Source organism: Anser cygnoides, chromosome 3 (assembly GCF_040182565.1).
Source record: "Anser cygnoides isolate HZ-2024a breed goose chromosome 3, Taihu_goose_T2T_genome, whole genome shotgun sequence".
In the NCBI taxonomy this organism is placed as follows: domain Eukaryota; kingdom Metazoa; phylum Chordata; class Aves; order Anseriformes; family Anatidae; genus Anser; species Anser cygnoides.
The window spans coordinates 27,151,062-27,163,338 of NC_089875.1; the positions used below are offsets into that span (position 1 = coordinate 27,151,062).

At 36.2% G+C, this 12,277-nt stretch overlaps 1 protein-coding gene across 6 annotated transcripts in view; it reads left to right on the top strand.

The window, feature by feature from the left end:
• The window catches only part of MTA3 (metastasis associated 1 family member 3), a 139,977-nt gene that overhangs the window by 111,715 nt on the left and 15,985 nt on the right, over window positions 1-12,277 (top strand). The window contains exons 18-20 of one of the 6 annotated variants that reach the window (XM_066993767.1): window positions 7,083-7,237; window positions 8,607-8,696; window positions 11,559-11,586. The exons of 1 other annotated variant lie outside the window; for it this stretch is intronic. In XM_066993767.1, coding sequence (XP_066849868.1) covers window positions 7,083-7,237; window positions 8,607-8,696; window positions 11,559-11,586 — 273 coding nt within the window. Of the gene's footprint in view, window positions 1-7,082; window positions 7,238-8,606; window positions 8,697-11,558; window positions 11,587-12,277 lie in introns of those variants that run through there. 4 more of the 6 variants (XM_066993765.1, XM_066993768.1, XM_066993766.1 and 1 more) reach the window with 4 other exon arrangements.

The window sequence follows — 12,277 nt, forward strand, 5'->3', positions numbered from 1 at the left end:
GTTTGATAGTTTGGGTTCCAGAAACAGGGAAAATACTTAAACAGCATGACAAATTAAAATAAAATAAATTTTTATGCATAATAATGTCATGGATTTAGTGTCTATCTTGGGATTTTATAGGGTGAGAAATTTTATCAATCTTTTTCTGTTTCAAGCTCCTAATAAAAGTTAGATAAGGATTGAACAAAAATTCACATAAATAAAATCTCTGACTGGGAGTATGCCTGTCTTGCAGGAATCTGGGGGGAGGCCTATCCACTTTTGGGAAGAGACCAAGTTTTGAGACAAACTTTGACATTTTAAAACAACTTCAACAAAACATGGTGTGACTAGAGCCTCTTTGTTTTCATTCCTACAGTTTTCAGTGTCTCTTCAAATTTATTACCTCATGCTTGTACAGCATTTGTGGGACATGTAAATTCCCATACAGAAATATTTCCTCTTTGTGATTCAGCACAGAGGAAAGGGCAAATTTAGCGCATTGTCTTTATCATCAATAGTCACTAACAGTCCAATGCAAATGGATAATAAATCAGTAAGGGCTACAGACCACAAATTTTCAAAATGGTTAAGGTGTGTCTGAAAAAAAGCGATGTTTCTGTTTTCTACTGGATGCTATATATTCCTTGTTTATCATGAATTCGGTTTAAATAGACCTATATCCAAATAAGATGCTTAATCAAATGAATTTCTCTGCCATAAAATTTGGAAGGGATTGAAAAATATTTCAGTGTTTTTCCAATTTTAAATTGATATCAGGAAGAGAGCTAGAGGTTAATGCTGAGTCTGTTGGAAACTTCATTCTTCATTTCCCTTTAATTCGTTTCCTATTATTTTTACTCTGAAGATAATACACATTTTGACAGTCTCTTTCCAACGCATAAGAACAGCTGTAAAAATTTAACCAAAGAAATGTTCTTTCCCTATATAAGTGTGTCCTTACGTAAAGAACAGTCAAACTTTAAAGTGATAAGAGAGAGGTTTTCAAATAGCTTGAGTTCTGGAAGTCCTTGTGTTGTGAGCCTCCCCAGATCCCTCTGCTGACAGTTCAGACCACTCGGACTAATCTGTGCAGTAAAATAAATGTGCTGTAATTGTCCATTGCACTTAAATAAATAGAATGCAATTAAAAATAGCTATGCTGTTTAGTGTGAAAAGGTTATAACAATGCCAACTCTTCTCTGCTATTAAAATAACTGAATGTATAATGGAAAATTTCTTACCACTGAGTAGGGAGATTATATCACCAAAGCTTGAAAATATATTATTGAGTGGATTAGAAGCAGTCTGAGATTATCTATTCAATCTAGACACAGTGAAGCAGTACTGTTGAGGTCCATTTTTGAATGACTACTGCAATAAATAATTACTTTGAAATAAAGTCCACATATTCTGACTGATTATGGTTAATATTATAACAGATACAAAGTTAAAGCATGATAATCAATCAGAATGAGAGAAGAGTGGCAGGAAATCTGCATATTGCCTAGGATGCTTTGATGTAAAAAAGCTTTTGTCTTAGCAGGGAAAAACATTTGATATCCTTGTACATTGCATTGCAGGTGGTGAGATAGCATAAGTACAACACTAAAACTGACCTTGTCTCTGGAGATTCAGATTTATGTTTAAATCAAAGCTAATGAGGAATAGAGCATACTTTGCTGAGGAAAAGAATGTACATTTTTTTTCTGAGAACATTAGCTCTATTTTTTTAAAGCTCAAGAATTGTTTTTGCATTCAATTACAATCATGGCTCCCTGTTTTTTGTTTCAAACTCCTGTTTGTAAAAATAAAGTACTAGAAAATAGTTTAGGGGTCTGTGTGCATGTGAAGGGCGAGTCTGTCTTCTGCATTTTAAATATAAACCAGATTTCCTGTTTTTCTGTGGATAGATGGCTGTTAGTCTTTCACTACTAATTTTAGTGGTTTATGTAAATAAATATTTACTTCAAAATGCTGCTTTTAAAGACGTGGTTTATTCAGAGGTTATATAGCTTTTGTGTAACTTCTGTGAAATGGAGAGGCTATGAACATAGTAGTATTTTAGCCTGGCTGCTTTGGAAAGTAAACTTTTTTTTTTTTTTTCCCTTCTCCTTGCACAGAACTCATTGGCTAGGATTTTCAGTATTGCATCTAGTCTAGGTGTTTTGTCAAAGGTTAAATAGCACTCAGGAGGTTCAAAAGTAATATTTCTATGACTTAGTTAGTTTCTTGTATATGATCTATAGTTCGCTTTTTTTTTTTAGTAGCCTTCATGTTTTGTTAAATGAAATTCTGTACCAAAAATGAATGTGTGCCTGCATGCTAGTACCAACATTGTGTGGTGATCGCATATGAATGTATTTTGTAATTTTTGCATTCATCTCAAATCTCCATGAATAAGTAAGCTAAACTAGCACAAAGCTTTGATTCATTTGAGAGAGGGAATGTTAATGCCTGTACAAATTAGAACACTCCACGTGTGGCAAAACCAAATCAATACCTAATTTAAACTCAGTGTAATTCTAGATTTGGTTTATGCTATACCCGGTATAATGAGGTCAATGTAAATAAATTGAACTAATTAGTATGGATTAATACCGACCATATTGAGAATACATGATTTCTTCCAGTCATTTTCTTCTCTGTCTAGAAATTTTATTTTGCTATGTTTAATTTGATTTGATTTTTTGCTTAAAGATGAGAAAAAAATGTTAAAAACGCTAATTTAGGTAATGGAAAAAAATCTCTTTTGTAAGGATGGAAAAAGGATAAAATATGAGAAATTCAAGGCCACTTAGGAATTTATGATAATCCAGTTAAACATTCTTTCAGTCACAGCATAAAGATTCCCCATTAATTTTTACATTACACCTATAATGCCTGCTGGTGTTACATATTTATTTCAAAGCTGAATCTCTTTTCAGAACCTTCAGGCAGTGGGGAGAACACCAGTGGCTCTCAGTGAATAAATGCTTGGCCATTTATATCCCAGTACAAGCTGAGAGACAGACAGGAATCTCAACTACGTGTGGGATCTGGGTCCCATTTCTGAATTTGTACAGGATTCCTCTCTGACTTTCAACATGCATCTCATTCTCCTTGTGCTTGAAATTCCTTTGGGATCTAGAGATGATAGGGGATTTACCCTTCATAATAAGATGCTGACTTAAATCACCGCTTTAATGTAAGGTGTTTGGAGTATCCTTGTAGTTGACTTTGGAATGGTATCCAAACTTTGTTGGACTTGTAGGTGCCACTGCAACACGTCACGTGTATAGTGACTCTACACAGCTCATAACAACTCTGGAATGCATGATTTCCTTTATGAAGGGATGTATTGCATTCGTTGTGTGTTAGAGGTGTCTCAGTTGCTCACTAAGAAATGAGCATTTGTGTATACAAATGGGAAAACTCATGTCCCTGCCAGGTGAGCATTGATTAATAGCACCTGCAAGCAGCTGACAAAAATTGAGCTGTGTACCAGTCTGTGAGTGGTACAGAGAGAGATGGTGCCTCTGCAGAAAAGTTTTAACAGAGGACAGGAGGCACTGTGAGGGCATTTTAACAAATGAGCTTCCCATAAATTTCTCATCAAAGGCTTGTTGAAGACCTTCAAAAGATGGCCACTGGTCTCAGAAGCCTCTGAGGATCTGAGTTTGCAGCACGGAGACCTCTTGTTTGGCAGGCGAACCTGTTCAAAGAGATTACTCTGCGCTGACTTTTTTCTGAATGCAACATGTTGCCTTAAAATAGTGACAGGGATTTTTAATTAATAACTGTGGCAGTGGGGCTGACTGATGAGGGCTTTGTTTTCTCATCAGGTCTTCAATATATGCATTTATTGACACAATGAAGTAACATATCATCAGGAGACTTCTCTCTGGGGGTCCTAAAACCAAGTTTTGGTGTGGAGATGGTTTTCAAGGCAGCTCACATGAGTTCAGAAACGTGTTTCAAAGAGTTATTTGTTGAGGTACATGGACAGACTCTAAGTATCCATTTCTTGAGTTTACTTTTAGTCAGCTTTATGTGAACCTCCCTTAGCCTAGTGATCTTTTTGGGCATAGAGCAACTTTCTTCTAGGGATACAAGAGACCGCAATGAATGCAGCCAGACTGAGATGAGGAAAAACTTGTGAGGAAGGAGTCACTCACAGGGGAGGAAGGTTTGTCCAACATGCAGTTGGCAAACTCCATGTGAACCTCCTGCTGCTCTGTGATCTGCCAGTGGTATGTGGACTCTCAATACACCAGTGGTTTTGTTGCAAAATGACAGCACAGCTTATTAGTAAAGTAAATAGTCAAAATCAAAATGCCATCTGCTAATTGCACACAGCAGTGTTACAGCGAAGTTATTGTAGCATTCTGCATGCATGGTTTTTGTTTGAATAGAGCTTCTGTGGTAGTACCAGTGGTATTCCTGAAGCTTTTGTAGCCTTTCTAGCATAACTATGTGCTGGAGGGGAAAAAATAAATAATAATAGTAATAATAATAATAATAAAGCATGTAATAAGTACTCGGTATGAAAGGTCTGTTTGCTCTGGGTGTTGCTATCAGTATGACAGTTGCATTGAATGCTTATTTTTATACAGAGTGGTAAATATATATTTTTAGAGGAATTAAGGAACTGATTTTCTACTTTTAATTGTTCAAGAAATTCAATTGTTTTGATTAACTAGAAATTAAAGATAACGTGGTCCCTAACACCCAGACTGGAGAACTTATTTTTCCATTGTCTTTAAGTGAAATATAATTTCTCCAAATAGCATGAAAGGACTCATGGAAAAGGGAAATAAAAGGGAAAACAGTAATCATTATGATGCAAGAGAGACAAGATGATATTGTAACCCTTGCACTGTTTTCTGTCGTGTTATGTCTTGTCTGGAATAAGAATTAGGTTCTAAGAAATGTAGACAAAACAGAATTTTGGATCTAGTAATGACATCTGTCTTTGCCAGGGGAAAAAGTATTATGAAAAAACACATACTTTTTCCATAAGGTTTAGCTGTTTTTCAGAGTTTATGCCATAGAAAATGCACTTCTTGTACCTTGTACATTTCCTGAACATGTTTTACCTTTGTCTGATTGTCCTGAAGTAAAGGAAATATACAGTGGTGAATTAGAAAGGAAAAGATACTAGCCACTATATTTGAGAACTTAAATGCGTTTCTGACTGGGGAAGCACAGCAAAAAAATTGCCCTTTGAGCCCTTGAATGTTCCTCGGTAATATATGACACTGTCAGGTAAAAATAATTACTTTGGATGTACTATGAAATCTGTACAGCTGTCGTATATGACAGTGTTTTCTATGCATGAATTGTTGCTTTTTTAGCAGTATCTACTTTGTGCGCTAAGACGTCACCAGGTAAATACCTTTATGAATTTATAATTTCATCCAAACTACGTATTTTATCCTGAATTTATGCTAAATAACAGCAGAATTACTTCTAGCATCATGTCCCTTGCTTGTTCCTCTCCACCAAAGCCAACACACACACACACACAAAAAAAAAAAAAAAAGTGAAAACCAAACTGCAGTCTAAACAGTGAATGAGAAAGTGGAAAAAAATAGGCAAATATTTGGCAAATACTTAGAGGGACTACAAAGGAAGATTTACAGCCCTGTGTGCAAGAGCAACTAAATCCGGTGTAATCTTTCTTTGCCTCTAGGGTAAAGGAAAATAGTTTCACTCTAAGAAAGAGTTATCTGTGACTCACTCAAATTTGATGTCTTGTTGCTCTTTTCATTGTTTGTTTTTTGTTTCGCTGCATCTAAGAAAACATAGAGGAGGTTGTTCAATTATTTGCACTGAAGTAAAGATGCTGGAATTAGTCCTTGAAGTCACAAATTCCCTATTGGAGGGAGCAAGTGGTCTGGATCAGGGTTGTTGAAAGTTGTGTCATAATATAAATAGAATACATTGAATACAAGTGTAATTTTTGACTGTTACGTGACATGATTTAAGAGATTGGTTTCATGTTCTATTCTGCTAGCCTCCGTGCATGTTACCAGTCCCTTCCTTACTCAGGGATTGTGGAATTGCTTCCCTAATTAAAGGCTACTCCCGGGAGTATGCAGAATTGTGCATGTTTTATGAATATCACTAAAACACTGTCACTAACAAGGAACACTTGTATTATTTCACCAAGAAATAGTACAACTTCTTAGGAAAACATGATGCTGAATCTATGTGAGATGAAGCAGAACTTTCATCTTTGTATATCTTCTAACATGTCTGTTTTGATCAAATTCTGTGATTACTTAATCTTGTTGATAACTGATCATGTGGCAAACAAAAATCTAATTTTAAAAATTAATGTGTATATTGGGATATGCCTCCAAAATGTTACTTACAGACAACACAGAAAACATTTTGACTTTCTACTTGATTTATCAGAAGGCAGCTTTTCTCATTAGGTGTGAGCATTTGCTGTCTCTAAATCTTGCTGCACAGATGTTCCAGCTAAAGGTGTGGTAGAAAATTAATGCGTCATTTTATGTTTAACGTTACCTGTATTAAAATGAAGGTAGAAGTGTTGCAGTCAGCTCTAATATATATAATAACTGGAGAGTGAACTTAAGCACCATGGTCACCACCAAGATGATGTAAACCTCTGTTACCTTGCCTTAGGTTAGCAGCTAGGCTGGGCCACTTGCCCTTTACAGTGATTTTTACTTAAAAAGAAAGCCAGATAGAGTAAGGATCTGTAAGGTGAGAAGTGTGGATTTATTTTTACTTTTAAATTAGATTAATGCTATACTTGGATCAGAAAACAAGTCTCATTGGTTGGACTGTTGCAGGACTGCTTAGGTTATGGCACTGATTCATGGTTCAGTTTCTCTTTTTCTTAAATGGTTTCAGCAATAGTTAATTTAGTTTTTAAAGAGCTTTCAGATCTGTGGCTAAAACACGTCAAAGTGCACAGATGATCAGAAGGTGTAATCTGTCCGGCAGGTACTTGTTGAGGAAGAGTAGCTGTTTTTTGAGAACAACAGTGTGTGTAGCCTGCCCCTTACAGCAGAATCGGTTAACAGAATTATGCTTGTTCTCAGGCAAATATCTTTTTTTTTCTTCCCTTTTTTTTTTTATGATTTCAGCATGCTGCTCCCCATGTTCATATTACTAACGGTAAGGCCTTGCAAGCCAGTGCAAGTGCCATTAAGACAAGCACCATTCCAGTGATCAAGAGACAGAGGCAAAATTGGCTTGATGCTTCAGATGATGGTTTCTTTATAGCTACAGAAGAGACCAGGTAAGAGAAATGAAGTTGAAGCAAGGAAAAGCAGGGAATGAGTCTTCACTGCATACATGTTATTGATCCACTATTTGAATAGCAGTTTTTGTCATTATTATTTGAGGTTGTGTTACAGTGAAGAGCCATGTTATGTCAAAACATACAACCCATTTTTCATCCCTTGCATACTAACATTATCAGTATTTCACTAACAAGACTTATCCAGTCAGGGTTACTTTTGTGTGGCAAAGATTAGAACTTTTTAATTGTTACTAGTTGTAGTTTGAAAACAATGAAGTTTAAGACATCTCTGATCATTCAGCAAAACGCATGTTTATCCACAATGGAGGCTACACTTTAAAATATTTAGAACTTGAAAAATACATAGCACACAATAGAGAAATATATAGCAGGCAGCATCTTTCTGGGATAGAAGTTGATTTCCTTTAAAAACAACTAAGATATTTTTCAGTCTATCATTTCCAGATTAATTGGTAAAATTTAATGAACTTTTTGTTTTCCCACAAGAGTTTGATATCACAGAAGAGTTGCTACTGGAGGCTCCTCTGCTCTTTTCTTCCTCATTTCCTGATTTAATTCAGACTGGGACAAGATGTTAGTCTTATTTTTGTAAATTCTGTTTTCTGGGCTGGTTATTTAAAAACGCTTTAAAATCTTGCCTAGATTTAAAGTAGGAAGATTGTTAGGGCAAATAACATCAGACTACTCATTGCTTCTGAGGTTATTTCACAGACCTAGAAAGGCTGGCAGTTGAACAAAAATGTAAATAACAAAATAAGAGTAGGGAAGGAATATATGTAAATATAGAGCTAACTGAGGAAAATGTGCATACTTAGTCTAGTTTATAGTAGACACTGCTAGAGTAGTTGAAATACATGTACATGACAATTTGGTGGCTATTTCAAGATCAGTTAAATATGGTACCTCATTTTTCTTTTGCATGAAGAATTCAACAATTCAGAGATGATGGTAGGAGGATGAGCCTTTAGGCTTCTGATAACTCACCCAGTTATAAAATTGACTGCTTTGATGGTTGTTTGATACAGGCTATGCAAAGAGCTTAGTATCTGACTAATTCCTGGTGATCATATCACCGCCATTGAGACTGGTAGCCTTAGTCACTGGTTTAGAAGTTTTAGCACTTTTTTTTCCCCATTTTTCCTTAGAGAGGTTCCTGTCAAAGGATGAGATGAGTCCTATGCTGACAGTCTCTGTCTCTCCCCACTGACCTCAGAGGTAGCCCAGATGACTGGTTTAGATGTTTAAATTCTGGGTGATTTAAGTATGGAGAGATGAATTCTGCCTTTGCAAATACCCGTCTGGGATAGCCCTGTCTGATCCCAACCTCATAAATCCCCCTCTCCAGCTCCATGATTGCAGATGGCATTCCCTGGCCAGGGTTGATGTGGGAGATCAGCACAGCACGTACGTTGTCTCCACCTTCACACCAATGGCGGTAGGTAAACAGGGGCTTAGTCCTCAGGACTGCGTGTCTGCTGCTCTTCAAATCATTAAAAAAATGTGAAGAGTAACATCTGAAATACCCTTGTATGGGGACCACGGGACAATAAGACCTCAGTGACACTCCTTCAAAAAAAGGTGGTGTCATTAAAAGCGGCATGCTGCATCACTTTGGCTGATGCTGAAGAAGTGAATGAGGGAGTGCTCAAGGACTTGCATTGGTTACTAATTGGAGTTAATTGTAGTTAAAGAGTGAGCTGCCCCTTTACAGCTTTTCCCAGTCTGACAAAAGCTACTGCTGTAAGTTCAGCAGAAGTACATAGACATGTATCTTCCTTCTGTGATAGAAACACACAGAGTAATAGTTCCTCATTCACATTGATCTTCAAAACTGCAACTAATGTGAGACAGCAGCTTTTTATCCTTTGAAACTCCATTTCTGTTCCTTCGTTCTCATAGATTCTCTTCCCCACAAACACCTTTTTTTTTCTTTCCCATCCCATCTCAGTTGGTTCCTTTCCTACATCAGGGATGTTTTCACCTTTCTAACTTCTTTCCTTTGATCCCTTGATTCCCTTCACCTGTATTCCAAGATTATTTGGAAGAGGTGGTGTAGCTTGTTCTCCTCGGCTCTCACTTGCCTCCAGTCCTTATAGCTCAAAGCGGAAAGCCCTGCCTGGTCCTACTGCTCAAGTGTACAGATGCTCAAGACAGCTATTAAATGTTCTGCTCCTTGAAGGAAGAAGGGAGAAGAGGGAATAAGCATTAGTCCCTGACAGTTAACCTGTTTTGTACTAGGAGTTCACGGGGATGAGCATGGCTGTGACACAGTTCAGTGTAACATGATTACATTGGGAAGAAATATTTTATCTAGGGAGAATATGATTGTGAAAAAGCAGAACAGAATTTATCTGGTCATGCCACAGAATGAAATAAAATAAATAAAAATCAGTTGCCAGTTTGCAGCTGTTAGATGTTTAAATATGTGCTGAACACTCAGCTCAGAAATAATCATCTCATTTCAAAGTAACAACTCGTTCTTTAAGGCACATTTTCATACTGTGCTGCATCAGGATCCTGTCTGTTTTAGAATGTGTATTCATTAAAAATACATGTAAGAAAGACATATACTAATTACATCCTGCAAAAAGAAAATATTATTTTCAATATTATATTTAGATTGCAATAGTACATAGCAGTTTTCATTTCTCTGTCCTAAAACATTTTTACTTGTGCAGTGAGCTAAAGTTTAAGATGCATGTTTCTATAAAACCTTATGTGGGGAGTCCAGAGGGTAAATTTCCTCAGACATTTAGCTAAAAAAAGATATAATGCTATAGTTGGTTGATATCTGAGGAAAAAAAGTATTATTATTACTGCTAAACTAAATGAGGTAAGGTAAGGTGAATATCTGTAGTTTCATTTTAAAGGATATTTTAAATAAATGATTATCATTCTTGCCCACTCTGAATTTAAGCCCCAAATATTTTTATGTAAATTTAAATATTGTATATTGAATTGCTCACATATTAAGGTATTTGTAGTAATGGATGAGTACGGATCTAAGTATTCAGAGAACAGAAAAGAATTATAGAAATTAGTCTAAAATGTCCGAGGTAATCCCTGGAATTACCCTGGAATTTTAAGACCCATGTCCTGAATGCTCATCAGCATGCTCAGTGAATCTTCCCAATAAGTGTATATATATATATATGGCCGCAGTTTTACAATTTCATCTATGGTGACAGCCTGCGCTCACCATTCAGAAACCTTCCTGACACCTGTGTGAGTCCAACTCACTTGGGATTTCAACATCTGTGTTCAGTCACAGAATCAAAGCACAGGGATTAATCTAGGCAGAAAAGCAGGTGGTGGTTCAAGAGCACTTAACTTGATATTGCATCATAATTTTATGTTGAGCTTTACTGAATTTCATATTTTCTTATTTTTCTTTATTCGTACAATTGCTGAATGAAAAAGGAATTCTCGTTCCCGACTGTGAAATAACTTGGTCAAGATTTTTTCTAAAGTGCAAATCTGTTTACACAATTCACTGAAAACTCACTCTTTAAAGAGACTTACATTTATCACTACTCACCAAGGGAGTCTCTTTATTTCTTTTTAATATACTTAGATATTAGCTGCTGGAATTGTCCTACCACTATGTGTATACTTTAGGATCATCCAAAAGTCTCATAATTATATAAGAGTTTTATTCTGGACATTGTACTAAATCACCTTTGCTGTAAGAGGAAGCTTTTTGTGTTTTATTCCCATTTTGATGACTAGCTGTAATGTAGATTCTATTGTAGGCTCTGTTAGAGGTTAATGCAGAAAATGACTTCATTGCATGAAATGAAATTCTTTGTACTGAATTACCATTCTGGGACTTACATAATTATTGAAAAAAAAAATGGACAATATTTACTATGATCTCCAGAAGTTTAATAAAAATGTAATATATCAGCTTAATATCTGTTGAGTTATATAAAACATTATCATAATCTATGAATAAAACTAGTAATGTAAATAGCTGTTGGATGTCAAAGAAAATGCATTTGTTGATTAAAACTTTTCTTGCCATTCTAGGCATGCAGCGTGCATACAGTTCCTATACACACGCTCTATTGATAACAGAACACATGTGCATGCTGATGATCATATTAGTATAGGGACAGATAAAACATTGTGTGGAAAATGATTTTTTTTTTCCAGCATTTGCATTATAAGAAATGTCTGGAAATGTTTGGCTGAATGGGTTATAGCAGCAAATTCTATACGCTTTCCCTTCATGGGCCAAAAAGCATATTTGCATATAGAACTGCAGTTGAATGACTCGATGCTTGTTTCCTTTCAGTGCTGAAGCAGTTAGAAACCTTCTCACGGTAAGTGCAACTCCATTGGGAATGAGTTAACTGCAACTGCTAAAATTAGAACGTGATCTTTAGCTGTTACCAGCAGACATTGCTTCCTTTTTGCTGATAAAATGATTTGAGAGGCATCCCTGTGGCAGCATTATATAGGCAATTTTCATATTCTTCACATCATGTTCTTTCTCCAAAACAAAAAGCTTCCTGTGATTTGTTGAGGTACTATGTAAGGATATCACAGTGGCTGTGATAATTACCTGTTATCACTCATTTTTATTTATGCATGTCTCATAGCACACACAAAAAGCTTAAAACTAAAGTTGCATGTTGAGAAAGAAGAGAATGTGATGCTCACAAACTAAATTCAGCAAAATGTTGTCTTGCCTTTGCCATCAGTGGTCTGATTCTCTTGCAGAAGTTGGGGAGATTAATTCTGGTGCTCCCAGCCCCTCGTGGTTCTGTGTATCCTGCTAGCACTCATCACATCCTAGCTGTATCAGTCAGTGTAAACCCTAAATTCAGGTGAAACAAAATTTTGTTATAAGTGTCACCCATATTCAAAGTTGTTAATGACCTGCCATTGTCTCTTCTCCCTCCAATACAGGTTTTAACGATGAGGCCAGGCTCTGTGTTTGAGTTAACACTTTTAGCATGTTTCTGGGAGAAAAGGGAAAAGTGGAGGAGTAAGTGTCTTGTGCCTTGGGTC